Source organism: Malurus melanocephalus, unplaced genomic scaffold (genome assembly GCF_030028575.1).
Source record: "Malurus melanocephalus ecotype Western Australia unplaced genomic scaffold, MMel_1.1 scaffold_266, whole genome shotgun sequence".
Classification (NCBI taxonomy): Eukaryota; Metazoa; Chordata; class Aves; order Passeriformes; family Maluridae; genus Malurus; species Malurus melanocephalus.
In genome coordinates, this window is record NW_026623498.1 from 638,747 (window position 1) to 657,193 (window position 18,447).

Sequence of the window (18,447 nt, forward strand, 5' to 3'; positions counted from 1 at the left end):
GCTGACCCATCCTCCATGCCCCAGAAGAGGTGAAAAAAACCTCAGAAAATGCTGCTGTGGCCCATTATCAGGATGCTGAATTTCTAGGCAGTTTTGCTGTCTTTGTTGAGACCTTATGAACTTCACACAGTGATACAAGGAACTAGAACTGCTCTTCTCCTCAAGGGAGGGGACACAAATACCTGCTGCTCCTCCCCAGAAGAGCCAGCCCTGCTGTCCCTGACACCCTTGTCCAAGCACACTGGAWAACACAGCCCCAGGTTTCTCAGCTGGCACAGACACTGCAGTTCACTGAATGCCTAAAAAGGAGCCAAAGCCTGGCAGTACTTGAGCAACTGGATAGGTCTGGCGAGGGGCAGGGACTAGAAATAAAGCTGAGAAAAGGGCAGCAGCCAAAGATATTCCCATTAAGCATGATCAAAYTTAAATCTGTTTTCTGGGAGTCACTTTGATTAAACTCATTACAGTTAGACAAAGCAGACTGGATTAGGCAAACCAGAAGATGGATCCATAGCACTACAGCACAGCCTAACCCTAARGTTTCACCATGGTTGAAGCCTAAGGAGCGCAGCACTAAATTCTCTGCCTGAAACTTCAGGGAGCCATAAAATTGTGAAGCAGAAACCCCACTATCCCATCCTCCATGCATATTAAGGAAGCTTCAACTTCCAGGGCTCATCTAGAGCAGGGAAACATTCCAGTTTTGAAGCAGAATTGCATAAACTTGAACACTAATCAGTAACCTCTGCACTGGAGTGCTTCTGAAGATCACTGGAGCATCATTCCACAGCACAGTAAAAAACTCTCTCTCCTGTTTACAAGGCTGCAGCATGGAATGGAATAGAGCAGCAACAGCAGACACACGGATGGGAATGCCTTGGACAAACATTCTCCAGTGATGGCAGCCCCTAACAAACACTCACCTCCTCCCTTGGTGAGAATGAAGCCAGCTGTTTGATTTTCATGGTTTGATGGTTGTTGCATTTCTTGCAGAGCAGAATTTGGCTGCTCACCCACTGCTGTGGTTTTGCAGGGTCACAGAAAGTYGCACTGCCCGACACAACGTGGTTAAGGTGTTCCATGTACTGGGCGGGGATGGGCTTGTTGTAGTCTCCATTCTGACAAAAAGCAGGAGGGAAAGCAAACATTTGTCACAAAATCAGAGCTAGGGTGGCAGTAAGATTCCCTAAGCTTTGTCAGCAGATCTATCTTTCATTAGCATTCACCTATGTAACAAAATAAGCAAAAAAAGAGACAAAATGCCGCAAAGCTTCTCCCCAACCCCACTGTCCTGCAGCTATTGCAAGCAGCTGCTGGTGCTGGATTTCAGCTTAAGACAGCCTTTGCTATTTAACAGAATACAAAAGCAGAGAAGAATTGCTGCAAGAAGTATGCTTAACAGATATTTCAGGGTTACTTTTGCCCATTAAAGCATGAGAGGAAAATTCTGATCTCTGCAGTCAGCAAACCCCAGTGGAGGGGATTGTTTCTCCAAGCTCAGTTGCTGAGCTCACTGGTGCTCAGCACAGAGCTGCTGCCCAAGCACTGGACACCCATGTGCACTGGGCCTGGAGCATGCTGAGCAGGGTTTTGGCAATGCCCAGGCTGTGCCCACCCAGGCTCCCTGCCCTGGTACCTCCTGGAAGCCGTTGTACTGCTCGCAGTTGGGGCAGTCCCAGCAGTTGCGGTTCCCGTAGGGCACCACCGTGTCCTGGTTGCAGAACCAGCAGTTCACTGTCACGTGCGTGGGCTTCTTCCTGCTGGGAGAGGAAACATCTCAGACAGGAGCACTCAGCTCGGCTGATGGAGAGCAAAGATATGGCTTTCAAACAGAGATATACACGAGAGGCTGAAAAACAATCAATCTTCCCATTCCCTGTGCTTAATGATACGACTTGGACTAGTCATGCCAGCAATGAAAAGATGGAATATTAAAGTAAAAATAAATTTCTGCRTGACAATCAAACCTCTGTTCTAGTAGACATATCATAGACATACCAGAATTTCAATAACAACCTTGTGATTCACCCATGCCCTGTTTTTCAGGGGCATATTTGGGGGTACAAGTCCTCTCCATAATCAGCAGTGCAATTCTGTGAGARGGGTGCAGCAGAATTCATGCTTAATACACAGGATTTGAGGAAAAGGAACCACAAGAGCTGCCTGGGAYAGCCCTCAGAAACCCAGGAAATGGGCTCATGGTTACAGATTCTATCTGCTCTGTTTGGTAGAAATTTTTTCAAGGACAAGGGTGTACCACATTATCCTGAGGTTCCAGCACTGTAAACTGCCATTTCTTTACAACTTTAGGTACCAAAGGAACTGAGGAATCAACATTTCTTCCCCTGCCTTYATGCACTAGAACTGAAGGGACAGATTAATGACCTTGATCCATGAGCCCCTTGTTTTTTAAAGCAATCCTGTTAGAACAACAGCCAATACAGACAAACAGCTGTGACAGGGCCCCACCACAACAGGTTTGACAAATGTTTGAGCAAAGAACTCCARTGGCCCAATCCCTGAGCCTGCCTGCTAGAGACGCTCTGCATTTGTCTGGAAACTCAGTGCAATCCCCAAGAGGAGCTTCCTGGCAGGTCAAGGCACCCCAGCCCAGCTGTCTGGCTTTATCAGAACCAGTCCCAGTTCCAAGGGAAGGCAGCTGCTCAGGACTAGGCAGCAATGCAGACAGATGGGCCCAGCTGCCACCAGCCCAGCTCCAACAGGGAATTTGTTTGTGTGGCTCCACTGCAGCAGCAGCAGAGCAGGGGAGCTCACTGAGGATCTGGGGAGCAGCTGGCAGCAGCCAAAGTGCTCCCAACTTCTTCCAGGAAATGTTCTCTGCTGYTSAAACACCTAAATGCTGCAGAAGTRTTGTCTGGMACYCTGCAATCAGTCAGGTGGGTCTTCCTTCTCAGCCCTCACCTCTGTAGATGGATCTCTATAATTAACATTTTTTCCCACTCCCATTTCCATAGACCATGCCTTGAAACTCGGTTCAAAAAATATCAAACCCTCAAGGAATGCCTGAGCCTTCTGTTTAGGTACCAACAACGAGGACATGCTTGAAATGAAGCACTAAAAAGTCAGTGTGTACAGAGGATTCCCTGCCAGATGCTGAATGAAATGACTGGAGCTACTAGGATGAAAGATTCTCATCTCAAAATAGATACAAACACCCACACCCCTCTTAAAATGAATATTCCCTGCTCAACTTTCTTCATTGCCAAGGGGGCTCAAAACAGCAACTGATCTGAGTTAAAAATACCGCTGCTAAAACTACCAAGCAAAAAAAAACCCAAAACCCCAACCAATGCAGAGTTAAAAGCAGACAAATCTAGGCCGACAGTCTGAGTTATCCATGAGCTACCACTGTCCAAAAGCCAAGCAAACCACACGTCAAAACAGTCATGTGAAGGATGGACAGCAACACCTGCTGTACCAGCTCAATCTCACTATCACAGGGGTAAAAGCTGTGCAAATAYAACATGTTTATGAACACTAAAACACAAACCTCACAGCTCCTTGGCACAGCCTGAACTCCACTTCCAGAGGGAGGATATTACTGCCCAGTCCCAGGTACTGCAGAACCTGCCACAGTCCCTCCCTCTCGCTGCTGTAGCATCCTCTGGCATTCACAGAAACAAGACACGCACCTCTCAGCCTCTACCCACCCCCAGTCTCTAAATTCCATTACATGACAGAAGCAGAAGCACTAATTTCAAAGATAACAGAAGTGAAAAGCACAAGTGAGAAAAGGAATAAAGTAGTCATGCTATAAAGCAAAAATCATCAGTGCCAAACCCTACCTGAGAACTCACTAAGTCAGAGACAAATCCTCAGTATACTCGAGACCTTTCCATCTTTCTCCAAACAGGATTTCATTTCTTGCTCATCAAGCTCAGGAAGTACTACCAAGGATTAAATGGCAGCACTTCATTCTGACAATGTATGCAAAAGAAATGGCTAAGTCCTGGATTATGCAGGATAAAAGGCAATAATACTTCCTTTTGTGAACCTATAATCTGTTGCCATAGAAATAGGTGCAAAAAAATCCCAAATTCCCAATCTGGTGGATGMAAAAACAAGAACAAGGGGAGAAAAAGGTTGCTTCAGGCTAGAGTGTATAGGTAGAGTGCTATTTTTTTAGCAATTGGGCAGGACTGAAAAAACAGAAAACAAGTTCTGCATTTGGAAAGATTCTCAAATATAGAGTTTGGAGCTATATCCACCTTGACGGAATTCAGGAAAGCACACACTGCTTCTCAAGTCAGATCCTGCCATGACACAGACAATGCAAACCCCAGCCTTTATCACCTRCTCAATCCCTTGCAAAACAAAAGGCAAATCATCTCTGAGGAGTTTATAATCTCCCACTGTACTAATCTGAAACAGCTTCACTGGACAGAGAACCTCCCTGCAAAATAAAACCTGAGCAACAAGAAGTGATTGAGTTACTTAGAGCACAGAGAGATTCCATCCAGAGCTGACTTATGCTAACTCCATGTTTAACCTGCACACCTAATCAAGATAAAAAAAAAATCCCAGGCTTGGACAAATTGTTTGGCAGGTAGAAAGTATTTGCTTAAAACAAAATTGAGGGGAAAATACCTGCAGTAAACTCAGTTATGGGATTAATACCTAAACATCTGACATTGCCCAGACAATATGACAAAACATTCCTTTGTGAGAAGCTACTGGATTYCTTTATTTTGCTCACAAAAATCAGGCTGCAGCTGTCCAGGTTCCATTGACAAACACTGGTTAGCAATTAGTTTGTGTCTGTCATGTAACATGAGGAGGAACTYAGGTTCTTCCAACTCCCAGCACTCYTCACTACTCCTCATTTAYACACACATTTAAGGTCAAGCTGAAGTACACACGCCTAACGGATTGCCAGAACAGCACTGTCCCTGATAAATGCTGGTAATAATAAACTGGATTTATAAATATTTTTATTTACATCTATTCCCCCACCCTCTTTACTACTAAAGTCAGAAGATGAAGACGTTTACTTTTCTACAGTCTTGAAAGAGACCGTTGGTGGATGTGCAGTCCTTCACTGGGCTACTCTGCCAAGAGTTAGAAGAAAAACCCAATTCTCCATTGAAAGCCTTTAAACCAGTCTTAATTCTGGCACAACTGGATTACAAAGCAATTATTCAAATAGCTATGCCAGCAAATCGGAACAAAAAATACCCAGGGAAGAAGAGCTGTTTTGCACAGATCAGTTTGATCAAACCATTTCTGGGGGCAGTAGGACAGACCAAGCACAAGCACAACGCAGGTTCAGAGCTCAGCTGCCTCCAGGGAAGCTCCAGGGTGGCAGAAAACTGAGCTGCAAACAGCAGATTGTGCCCATGTCCACTGCCTGTCACTAAAGGGGTCTGTCAGGGCATACCCAATGCTAAACCCCATTTTCCAGTGCAAGAAAAACACATCACAGCTGCCTARATCCAGCAGGTGAACTGTAATATAGATGCGTTTTCTCAAAACTAGCAGCTGTAGACCAGATTTAGCCACAAGACCAAATTTCTAATAGTGTCATAAGTTACAAGTTTGCAGCCTGTCCTCTCCCAGGAACCAGACTTAGCATCCTCTTAACCAGGAAAAAGGTGCCCAGTGGACTCAGGCAGGGACACAGACCCAGTGATAACCATCCCCAGCTCTGTGCATAACTGGACATCCAATCTTCTTCCTCCTTGATAAACAAAAAGCAAAGGCAGCATCATATTTATGTTTGACATCATGTTTGTATCCCATATTAAGCTGTCCTCCTYGGTCACTATGGAAGATTCACTTAGCTAGGGCAGAGTATGAAATTTGTAACTATCAGAATAGAACTGAGAAACACAAACATGTAGCCTCAAAGAATTATCAAGGTCACCTGAAAGAATTTASCAGCAGTCTTCAAAGACTTAGGAAGAAATGCTTTCCATTCCAGAGATCTTTTAATGAACTTGTGCAAAACAAACCCCTAAAAAGCACGTTAGCCTCAACTGGGTCAAAGAAATCTTGCCTGATTCACTGGGACTCCTTTAGGCCACTTGGATTTCTTGGCTACCCTAAATCTGTCATGGAAATGCCAAGTCTTGTATATGGGCTAATGTCCTACTGATCGCTGATACAGATAAATAAACAGCAAACGCTGGTTTTTTTAGAGCAAACCTTAAGCATCATACTGAGGATGTAGGGATATGCTTCTCTKGCAAAGCATAAACTTGAAATGAACCTTAACACAGGAGCCCTTGGGACTGGCTCGTCTCCGATAGGAGCACTTAACAGATGAGCAGACTGCACAGTCTATTGCCATAAAGAATAAAATGCCTCATATTCCACACATCTCTACATTCCTTTTATGCTATGCTAGATTAGAATCTGTCAAATTARGCTTTTCTCCTTTTATGAGATCTGTATCATGAAATCTCTCCTGATGCTTTCCAAACCTGGTTTTCAATTGTTCTGAATTTGTTCTAAGGTCTAAAGTACGTTCGGTGCAATTCAAAAAAACAAGTAACCAAAGAATTTTGGTCCCTAAACAATAATTTTGACTTTTATGGAATCTCCCCCAAGTTCCCCCAGCAATCCTGCCTTCACCCCTCACCGACCAGCCCAAGGAGCAGGGTTTTCTGTCTCGCTGCCTGGAAGGTGTCCCAAGGCAGACCCCGATGGCGCAGAGCGGTCCCCGGCGGTGTCCCCGGGCAGGGCTTCGCTGCCTGGAAGGTGTCCCAAGGCAGACCCCGATGGCGCAGAGCGGTCCCCGGCGGTGTCCCCGGGCCGAGGGCTGCACTCACCGCCACCGCAGCGCGGCCGGGATGCTCAGCCCGCACACAAAAGCCGTTCCAGGGGATCATAAGAAGGCAGCCGGCCGTTCTCCCGCACATTGCGGGGCTCTGCCCCGTTCCCTCACCCCGCAGACGGGCACAGACCCCGCCGGGGCCGCTCCCTCACCCTGCGGCCGGGCACAGACCCCGCCGGGGCCGCTCCCTCAGCCGCAGCCGGGCGGGCGGGCCCGGGCCCCGCGTGGCGCCTTCCCGCCGCGGGCCGCATCCCGCCATGGCCCCGATCCCTCCCTCTGCCTCTGCCTCTCCCTCCTTCCTTCCTCCTTCCTCCTTCCCCGCCGCCCTCTCCCGCTCCCCGCTCCCGGCCGTACCTCCGCGCGATGCGGTAGAGCAGCAGCCCCGCGGCCGCGGCGCAGGCGGTGGCGCCCAGCCCGGTTCCGTCCATGCCGCCGCCGCGGTGCCCGGCGCTGGCGGAGCCGCTTTGTAGGGGCGCGGCCGCCCCCCGTCCCGCCCCTCGGCCCGCGGGGGCGGCCCGTGACTCACGGCAGGGCCGGAGTCGTGCGGCGGGGCCGCCGTGAGTCAGCGCCGCAAAGGCCGAGATCGTGGCGGCGGGGGCGGCCCGGGGCCCGGCCGTGAGGGGGCGGCCCGGGAGGTCGTGCCTGGCCCGGCGCCCGGCGCTCCGCTCCGAGCGGGGAACATCGCTGCTGAAAGTCASACACGGCGCTTTCTGTGTGACAACACCGACAGGCCCCGGGGAACGGCGGCCGCTGCAGCCGGGCACTGCGCGGATATTCTGAGCTGGAACGGACACGGGGGCAGAGTCCAGGCCTGGGCCCTGCTCGGGGACACCGGGAACAGAGTGTGTGCAGCCCCTGGCCCTGCACAGACCCCAGCCCCTGCCCTGCACAGACCCCAGCCCCTGCCCTGCACAGACCCCAACCCCTGCCCTGCACAGACCCCAACCCCTGCCCTGCACAGACCCCAGCCCCTGCCCTGCACAGGGACACACCGGGAACAGAATCCAGCCCCTGCCCTGCACAGAGACACCGGGAACAGAATGCACACCCCTGGCCCTGCACAGACCCCTGGCCCTGCTCAGACCCCCAACAATCGCCCCCTGGGCATCCCTGGCAGCGCTTCCAAACGCTCCTGGAGTTCTTGGGGCTGTGCCCATTCCCTGGGGAGCCTGGGCAGTGCCAGCACCCTCTGCTATCCCACCTAACCCCGCACAGACACAAATTCACAGCCTTCCCTCAGTGCAAGCAGTGTCTGCCCCTCTTCCCTCAATAGGATGCTGCACACTGGGATGAGCATCCCTCAGTCTCTCCAGGCTGAACACAAGTGTCTTTGGCTGCTCTTTACATCAAAGTAAGAGGTTTAGATCTCTCCAAAATACAGACYGAGCCAGCCTCAAATTGTGTAGCTGTGTGATTAAACCAAAGAAGAACTTCTCAGCACAATAAAAATGCTTAAAATCCAGGAGTCCCAAGTTYTGTCAGCATCATGTTTTTTAGAAGGCACAAATGGAAAAGCTCTTCATAGACAAATATTTGTACTGGAAGTTAGCTGTGCTTTTAAGATTAACTATGGTTGGGCTCTTCACTGTTCCATTTCCATCTGTACAGATTTAACCATGGCAATTAATTCTACAGAGTAACAGTGAATCTTTCATCTTAAATTTAAAAGGCACCTCATTTTTCCATCTCTCTTCCATTGTTCAGTATAATTACTTAGGGATTGTTTTATGAGACCAAAGATATGGAAAGGAGGAAGAACAACCCACCCAACCCAACAACCCACCCATTTGGCACACCAAATGACTTCTGCGTGTGCTTCTGGTTTTTCTACACAAGTCCCTCCCTTCCTATCAGCTCTGTCTGTAGTATCAGTCCAACCAGAGGAGCATTGTTTAAAAATTTCCTCCTTGAAGGAGCTAATGAGGAACTTGCAAGGGGCACAATCAGAAACATGGAACACAATTCGCAGCAAATGCAGGTATTTTGAGGGCTATCAAGGCAGTAGGTAAAGGCAGGCACTAAGTCTTACAGTGCTAGGACTTGGGAAATCCTTGAGTGGCTCAGAAATATTTTCAAAACTAGATTATCCAACATGAGTAGCTCATAATGTTGCAGCAGCAATCTYTGTGGTCACTTCAGATAGCACCGTACACCTTATTGATAATTAAGCTATAAATGGCCTAGTAATGAAGCCTTTACCTACCTTCCATGAAAATGACTTTCTGCAGAAGCTGGAGAAGAGGAAAGAACAGTGAAAAATTCTTCACGATTGACTTTCACAAGCAGAGAAAGGTTGGTTATTTTTAAATTCAGGTATCGTTTTGGAAAAAGCTACTTCAGATTCTTTCCTCTGGTAATAGGCTTATTCCATCCTCAGTGACATCAATGGGATTGCTCAGAGCATCACCTAAAAATGGTAACTCTTTACAGGGTTTAAGGAATCAAGGGTTAGTGAATTTTAGAAATTATATTAGAGASAGGAAGGAAAACCGATTTAATTATACTAATTCAGAAACTCTCTTAGCTCCCAATATAGCTATTTAACCCCTTATCAAATTAAGACTAATTCTCTCAGGATTGGTAGCAAAGCTTAAAAAACAAAACCAAAAATCCTGCAGAATTCTTGATTTTCCACCAGGTTTAAGGAGAACAAAAATTTGTTCACTTTCTTTTGCTTTCTCTCGACAAATCCCAGACTTCTCAAAAGGGTTGGAGTTCCCTCCCCTCATTCTCAAAAGACATCAGTAGTCTACACATTTGACTAACATTTTAAAAGTGAGCTGGTGCACTGGAAGTACAGAGAAATGCTAATTTAGGAAAGCAAATCTCAGAAAATGTTTCAGAGTAGCAGCACAAGTGTCCTAGTTCTCAAAAATAGAAACACTGTTTGACAGTTTTGCCTCCTATAAAGAGACTGAAGCTTTTGCTGCTCACCATCTCCATAAAAAAAGCCATGTCAAGTTTTACTCAACAGTTTTCTATTTTAGCTTGGGAGGGATGTGATAAGTTATTTCCAGGAAGACATAATGGAAATCAGTTATTTTTTGCAGTTTTGCCTCATAATGAGGTACACACACATTCTACTCTCCTTGCACTAAGCTCCTACCTCACACTGATGTCAAACATGACCTCAAGTACCAGTCATCAGCTGGGCTCTACTGGGAGCAAATGGGAAGGTTTGAATCCAGTTATCAGCCCATCCTATTTCTGCAACAAAACCCCAGCCTGAAAACCTCACCTGATCAAACACAGCCCCASTCACTAGCAGGCTGTTTCCAGGCTGGGAGTGCTCCCTGGAGTCAAAGCTGTCCATAAACATTTGTTTATGCCCAAGGACTCAACACCTGCTCAGATCAGGAGGAGCTCACTGTTGTCACCAGCAGGGAAGGCTGAAGCTGGGTCAGGTGCTGCAGTGTTTGTCTCAGCTGCCAAAGCAAATGACAGTGAACAGTGAACAGAAGAGCAGAGTATGGCCAAGGCAAAAAACAATCCTACATGTGAGTTCTGGGGTGTTCATAATTCACACGCCACGCTTTCATCACAAGATGCTGCTGCAATACAAGTGGGGAAGACTATTAAAATGAAAGCACATTCTATTGTTTATGAAAGAACTAATCCCAAGTAGGCAGGATATTTGATTTTTAAGTGAAAGGTAAGAATTGTATCATGAGAACTGTTGGAAATCTCTATCTCATGGAATTTCCAGCCAGGCCACAGTCACTGAGTGTCCCTATGCTCTCAGGCCTGCACAAAAGCAAGGCCTAAAAGCCAYGACAGATCTGTTTACAGCCAGTACCATAACCGTGTATCCCAAATGCACAGGGGCTCACAGAACTGTTAATTACATTCTTACTAAAAGCCTCCCACAGCCACACTGCCAGTAAAAGCAGCATTTCAAAGGGATTCTGGTGTGCATAGTTCATACTATCAAAACAAAGAATTTTGTCCTACTTGAACACTCCAGGATGTTCACACAGCAATGCACCTTGAAAAAACCACAACTTGTCTCAAACTTCTCTGGGCACTTAAGCTATTACACTGCTCAAAAGCAGAATGACCCCAGTGGTAAAAGACAGTTTCAAATGTCCAAGCCAGTTCTCCTGTTTTAATACAGTTTTAATGAACATAAGTCCAAGAGATCACTTGATAGTATGAGGTACATTCCTTGACCACATATGGCTGTGCTTAAGGAAAAGGACAAACATATAATTAAATTAAATAGTGTAATTTAATTTAGTAGCAGTTTAATTATCAAGTTAAAAAAAATTATAATTAACTATTAACATTAATGACTTGAGACCTTTTAGAAAGCATGAGTCCAAAAGGAAATATCCACAGGTGATCACAGACTTGTAGCTTTTTTCACCAGCACTGCAACCTGCACCAGTCTCTTAAAGGACTATTTGTTCAAGGAAGAAATTGGTCTTCAGTCTGTAACAGGAGCCTCGGCTCTGCTACTTTGCGTGGTCTTCTAAGAGATACACAATTAACTCGTAGGTGGACAAGACAATGGCTGTGTTTGGAATCTGCCGGATGAGCTGGGCAAAGAGTCCTCTGTAGAAGGCCAGGTAGCCTTCCTCCCGAGCCACCAGCCGAGCTGTCTGGATGAAGGTCTTGTACTTGGTGCCCTCCTCTCGCAGCCTTGTCCTGATGACCTCTGCACAAAGGGAACCAGAGCCCACAGTTACCAACACAAACCTGCCCAAGGACCAGGAAAAATCCTGCATGCAAACCCCAGCAACATGAAAACCTTCTGTGTGAACTGCCAGCCAGAAACTCCAGCCATGGAACCCTGCACACACTGCCCTTCAGGCAAGAGGAAAACTTAAAGAGGAGTTCTCTTTCATGTGGAATAAATGAATGATTTGYTCATTGAAGCTACTACACATCTAAATGCTTTACTGATGCTCACATAATCAATACTGCTCTTTCTACACAACCATGGTATCATTCACATCTAYTCAAAAGGACTAACACTGTTCAGTCCATGAGTGCTTCCCAAAACTGGATCACAGAATCCCAAAGGCTGTGGGTACTTACCTAGCTGAGGCTACTAGTGAGAACASAAAGAGACAATCCATTTCTGGGTAGTTTTGGAGTTGTTTTTAAACTATCAAGTCCCAATCATCAACCATGTGTCTAACTAGGAATGGCAGGACCAGTACTGAAAATGTCAGTGCAGAAGCCAAAGCAATGTGCATTTGGCCCTTTGAACAACTAAGGGTTTTAGAGCCCTGGACCCCATCATTTGCCTTGGATTCCAGGCACCAGCTGTTGTACTGCACTCATAAACAGAAGGGTGAACATACCATGAGGATAAGCAATACAAGAGGCACAGCCCTTGGAAACAGCAGCAGCAACCATCAGTCCAAAGAAGCTYGTCGAGTTCCTTTCGGTCCCGTTAGAAGAAGGGGGCAGTTGGACTTCCTTTAAGTGCTTTTTTAAACTTTCATAAATAGCAAAGCAGATAATGGTCTCAGAAATCCCTGCATAGGAGGCAGTCAGACCCCTATAGAAGCCACGGATACCTTCTGTCTGGTAAACATATCTAGCACACTGCAAAGCATTCATTGGTTTGGAGCCCCTCACTCTAAAAAAAACAAACAGAACAGAGCATATCATGAGCCAGGAGAAGGAATTAATATTAAGAAAAAACCCTTATGGCTTTCAATAGTTTCTATAGCTACGAAATGGTTCTCTAAGTTTTACTGCAAAATTCTCCTATGAGAGCTGTGCAGAGCAGGACTATGATGCTGAGAGTGCACACTTGCCTTTGCTACTTCACTAATATTCCCAATTCATTCCTTCACAATACTCCCAATTCCTTCAGCTCAAGTTCAATCTAGTGTGTCASAGTTCACACCAGAGCTTTAAAAGACAATAAGCACTGAAGAGACATTACTTTCTGTCAAACTAGTGATTCCATTTAAAGCCATCTTCAGCAGGCCAAGAGACAGAGATCTGTGCAGGAGAAATGATCCTTCATTTTAAGAGGCAGCACTCAGTTCAAAAGTGCCACCCTGTGAAGTGCTGGAATTAAGTCTTATAAATTATTTATAAAGTTGTCGTGCCTTATAAGATCCTTTTTATCTGACCTCACATGTCCTTGCAGGAAGGAATTTCCATTCTAAGCAGTCACACTATTAGCAGAGTCCCTTATTGCTTTGATATCCACCAGTGACTGTGAATCATTCAACTAGAGCAGACTGCTGTCAAATTCCCTGTGTCTTCAGGTGGTTAACAGCAACACAGTGCTGAAGGAGGCAAAGGAACATTAAACCACTGCAGCAGATCCTTATTGCCTCTAGAAAGTTTGGTGAAAGGAAACTGCTGTGTCTTCATGCCAATTTGAAGCCCTTTCTGTTAGAGCTCCACGAGCACCTCCCAGAGGCTCCTGCAGCCACAGAGACAGAGTCTCCCCCCAGCAGTTACTTACTTCCGTTCCAGCTGCATTCTTGTTTTCACCATCCATATAGGGTTCATCAGGGAATTTGTGATAAAGGCTGRAAGAGAGAAAATCAAAAGTACAGCTGAATCCAGGCCACTGTATTGCCATGAACCTTACAGCCTGTGCAGTGAGACAGTTCTACCACCAGCTCCAGCCACACAGGTCACAGCTTCCAATTTCATGTTAAAACTCATGGATTCATCCCTTTTGCACCTATTTTAATATGTGTGTCATGTTCCTAAAGGCTGTTGCAGACAAGAGACTCTCCTTACTGATGGGTTTTGAAATTCCAGCTCAGAAGAACCCATGGGGACACAAACCTGAACTGGACTCGTGTTCCCCAGGGCTGTAGATGGTGCCATTGAGCCGCTCATTAACAGAACCCACTCCTAATTAGGGGCTTACTTTGGGAACGATTATTTTTAGTGACCACTCTGGTGACTGATGATTGAACTGGGGGAGCTCTTCTGCAGTATTTTTCCCACAATACATGAACAAACTATTTTCCCCAGCCTGCTAGGAAAAATACAACATCCTGAAACAATTTGGCAAGAACACTATCAGAAGTTTAATGGTGTTTACTAATATTTTTTTATTGCATTAAGAGACCTGACCAGAGCATTGCACTTGGAAAAAAAACATCCTAAATTAGTAAACAACAATCTAGAAATATTTCTGTTCTAAGCAGAAAAACAGTTCCTCTGCAGACAAGGCCAGCCAGGAGCCAGCAAACTCCTGTTTTTTGGCATATACAGCTCAGATTAAGTGCACRTATTCAGCACATGCCACCACTGGCCTCTGYACTTGTTTATTAACCACAATKAACCAGAGATATCAGCCAGGACTGSTGTCAGTCCRGYCCTGCACACACAGACTGCCCAGTCCCTGCCTCATGAGCCACTCTCATTATWTCCCAGCTATTGAGAGGGTTGGAASAAGTCTTGTAGCAACGAGAGCTTGGCACAAATCCTTTCAGGCAGGAAGGTGCATCCCARAGCCACATCTCAGACACCAGTGCACACCCTGGCTGCACACTGGGACAGGGAACAGCACTTACAAACACTCACCTGCAGAACCTGCAGAACAGACGTGCACTATGTTGCTGTTGGGCACAAACATGCTGTTAAACTGCTCTTTAGCTTTGGAGTAGCATGCAAAATAGACAGCTCTGTGGGCAAAAAAAGGAAGAAAAGTAATGTAATACAATGTCAAATTAGACAATTACTGTTCTTTGCAAAAATTCTCTCCATAGGCCTCAGAATACAAGCACAAATCCCAGTTTACAGATGGGATAACTTCATGGCCTATTATTTTRAATCACAAATKCACTGTAACATTTGTGTTGGCCCCTTAAATGTGTCTTTTAGCAATAGTTTAACTATTTACCTTGATGGTGCAACTCCAACCAAGTTTGGACCCAGCCCTCGGAAGAGTGACCTTGGTCCTTCTTTTTCTAGAATTGACCTTAAAATAAAAAACAAACAGGGAGGGAGAAGACAGTATTTATGTTAAAAGTTATGTTTCTTGTTCTGTCAGGCAGAGAGCCAAAAAAACTACACAAAAGCAGAGTGTGACTTATGAAGCCATTAGATTTTAATCTATATGATATACTTCAAAATCAGTAGCATTATACACTAAGTAAAAGCCACTGTACCATAAAATTCAGTGCTCTACAGGCAAATGGGTGTCCAATGGCACAAGGATATCATTTCCATTCTTTGAAAGCTGTCAGAAATGGAATTAAAGCTTCATGGAGAATCCAGTGATAGCTGACTSTGATGAACAAAGAGATTTTTAGGGTTTTCTGTATCTAAGCAATGCAGGGGTTTGCTTTCTGTACAGTCCTGTAGAGAGACATGAAAAAAGAAATCCTTTCTCCTTTCACAATTACCTAGAGATGTGCTTTTTCCCCCGAGAAAGCTGAATGTGGCAATCATCCTACAAACTACATGAGTGCTAGACAGCAGCTCTCTTAAGTGAGCTCACCATGGGAAAACCATGCAAGAAATTCCAGGTGACTCCGGGCTCTGTGGGKAGCTCACTGCACCCACTGGAACTGCCAGGTTTTCACAGTTTGCTCTCGAGGTCACTGGCAYTGTTGAGAGTGTTCCCCACTGATTTCAAACCCAACCTCATTAGACAGGAGGAGATACAGGAGCGTCTGAAACGCTTTTGTTTTCTGCAGCAGAGTTGAACTTTCTGTATAAACTCCAGGGCTGAGTGTCTCCAAGGAGACAGATCCACCAACTACTTGTTCTYTGTCACTTTACAGTCACGACTGCAGATTCCAGCTGGGCTAACTCACCAGAATCTTAAATGGATTAGACAAAAACAGCCTGTCCTTCTGGAGTGCCTTCTATCAGCAGCAGGCTTAACCTGCCCTCTGGGCACCCGTTTCTTTCTATTTCCAGCAGTTAAGGGGCTTTCATACTTAAAACCTTTAACTCTTACAGAGCAATTTTATTGGCAGGGCTCCTCAGCCACACAATTTTCCCAAAYCATGAGGTCCAAGTCATGTCCAGTTTGGCAATGATTGGGATTGAGAAAGGGATGAAAGAGTGAAAGCAAGTTCACTTCTTTCTTCCTACATTTGAATTTTCTCAGGTCATAATCAATGGCATTATCTGCTCTTCAGAGATGCTGCCTTCAAGGAAATGACAGCAGAAATATTTTGCTCTCACTTCTCAATCCTCAAAAGTAATCAGATTGAAAACTTGGCATTACATACAGCTGTAAAATTCCTGAAATGAAAGGAAATCAAGATCCCMGTCACCAAACTTAATGAGCTTAACAAATATATTAAAAAGCTGATCCATTTTTAAACCTTTTTCTTTCTCCCTAAAAAGACAACCCCAGAAAAAAGATGGGCCCAGAGCAAGAATTAAGAACTTTCTGCCTTAAAAGTTTTCACTTTCTTTAGTTACAGCTACCTGAAGTCCAATGCTGCAAGGTGAAAAGATAGCAAAKGAAAGGAAATTAAAATCAGAGGCAACTGGCACTGCCTTATGCATTCAGTCACGAATTGCTCTAGACTCACCTCTGAGTAGACAAAGAAATGTTTGGCAGGGGAAAGCAGGCTGTTTACAATACAGAAACTCAAGTCCCAGAACAACTCCAGCCAGAGAGCTCTGCAGAGAATTTGAATTAGCACTCCAGTGTTATATAACTGTGCAGCTTCTCCCCAGGCAGTCTTCCAAGAGTGCTGGCCTTACATAAAATCATTCAACTTGCACTGCTGGTTGGTATTTTCCTTGGCATTCCTGCCACCTGATCTCAGCAGGACCTCTGCATCACCTGGGGTGCCCARGCAGCCAAACAAACTCAATCCTTTTGCACRAAGTCTGACCATAAGCTGATGGTGCTTTGCTATTAAAATACAGTAGCAGAGATTGTCAKAGCTGCTGGTAGAACTATTGAGCAGCTGTTAGATAATTTCACATTTCCTCTTCTTTATGAACACACATTGGRAAGGGAGCAGCTAGAGCATCAAACACTGCAGTCTGAACCACTCAAGGCTTTTAAYGGAAACTAAGACAGGCCTAGACAGGACTGATGCAAAATGATCAGCAAAGACAACATCTAACAGCTCCAGCTGAGGAGATAAAAGCCCCAGGAGCCCCACAAGACATTCTATTTTAGTGCAGTGACACTCAGATCAGTGTGTCAAGGAACAGTGAGTGAGAAAAGGGCAGCACTCACTTGAGGACACTGAAGAGCCCAGGGGACACGGACGTTGGCCGGACCATTCCTTCCCCACTGATGGTGCCCAGCTGYACCTGGGGGTAGTAGACAGTCCTGAAGGCCAGTTTGGAAGATTGAAGCCTTGTCTTTATCACCTCTAAGGGACACGTAAAGATGGCACCAACTGTTCCTCCACACCTGAAAAGKACAGTTCAAACAGAAATCAGTGTGRCAAATATTGCTGCACAGATGTGTAAAATCACAGCACAGCACAGAAATCAAGGCTGAGGATTTGTCTCCAGTTCTTCCACACTGTGGAGAAATCATTACCAAATAGGCAGTTGGGGCATTGGGAATCTGTTCCCCTGCTCTGGGGGAGGGACTGTTAGAATGGTAAACACAAAGGTGATACCAACACTAACAAAAATCCCTGACTGACCATGGGACTAATCCCATGTTCTACCACGACTTGGAACTCTGCCTGTAAAAACTTCAGAGGCAGCCATGTTTCAGAGGTTGTTGTCCTAAAACAGACATACCCTTGGATGGATTTTTCTTATGGGAAGCAGGAAGCTGCCAGATAAGAATGAGCCACTGGGGATTAGGACACTACAGGCCGAAAAAAACAATATAATCCTTCACCATTTCAGGATATTTTATACGAACAGGAACCATTCTCTGCCAAAACCCCGTGCATTAAGAGCATGGCCACCCAGGCTGTGCAACCACAGAAAACAAAGATCTTTAAAAGGCTCCAAAGAGCACTTGAGACCTCATGGCCAGGGAACACAACTTCCTCAGCACAGCTTTCATGTTCTGCAAGGTTCTGTCCAAGCATGACCCCAAACTGTGCTTTCCAAAGGCACTGCTTTCATGGAGACTGGAATATGATTAACAGCATTGTTCGGTGAGAAAGTCCTTGCTCATTCCTCTTCCTTGCTGAGAGGGACAGAATCCCAAACTAGGGACAATCCACACATCACAATGAGACACTGTCAGAAAGACCTTTGCCTTCACCCCTTTGAAAGCATTTACGCTTTTGAGAGCTGACGAGTCAATGAGTTGATCATGGAACTCAGTACACAACAGCTGAAATTGTGTCATTTGGCTCCAAAATGACAGAGCTCACAGACCTTATCAGCTCTGAKTGTTTTGTGTACTGAAGCAGGGCTTGGAGCTGAGCCCTCTCTGGGTCCACACGGCCCAGGAGGACATGGCTTCAGCTTATCCTTCTCTGTTTTGTCAGGTGCATCTCACATTGCACACATTTCTCTGAAATGAGATCTCAAGGGGAAAAGGCCCTTTGGGAATGGCTTCTCCAGCAAACAAACAAAATGTGTTTGAAATTATTCTGATTTTMTAAAATGTGCCACATGCTCTAGCATGACATGCACAGCAGAAACAGCAAAGCAGGTTCTACCTTAGATATTTCATTATTACATTGAGCAGACTGTGAACAAAACAAGCTGCTGCATTCTTAGATGCCAAAGGAAACTGAGTATCAGAACAACACAGGCTGTTC

The 18,447-nt window shown here is 45.7% G+C and overlaps 2 protein-coding genes across 3 annotated transcripts in view; both read right to left on the reverse strand.

The window, feature by feature from the left end:
* Positions 1-7,277, reverse strand: part of TMEM201 (transmembrane protein 201) — a 22,172-nt gene extending 14,895 nt beyond the window's left edge. Inside the window, exons 1-3 of one of the 2 annotated variants that reach the window (XM_057375982.1) lie at positions 7,151-7,277; positions 1,637-1,757; positions 924-1,118 (exon numbers count right to left, since the gene is read on the reverse strand). In XM_057375982.1, the coding sequence (XP_057231965.1) occupies positions 924-1,118; positions 1,637-1,757; positions 7,151-7,224 (390 nt within the window). In that variant the 5' untranslated portion in view covers positions 7,225-7,277. Of the gene's footprint in view, positions 1-923; positions 1,119-1,636; positions 1,761-7,150 lie in introns of both variants that reach the window. The other variant, XM_057375981.1, reaches the window with a different exon arrangement.
* A 3,612-nt stretch (positions 7,278-10,889) lies between these two features.
* On the reverse strand, positions 10,890-17,137 carry SLC25A33 (solute carrier family 25 member 33; the record flags this gene model as incomplete). The annotated part of the gene is made up of 6 exons (XM_057375989.1): positions 10,890-11,453; positions 12,106-12,386; positions 13,233-13,299; positions 14,312-14,412; positions 14,631-14,708; positions 16,944-17,137. Coding segments are annotated over 6 exons (924 nt in total), but the record flags the coding sequence as incomplete, so codon positions are not given.
* Positions 17,138-18,447: the final 1,310 nt, after the last annotated feature.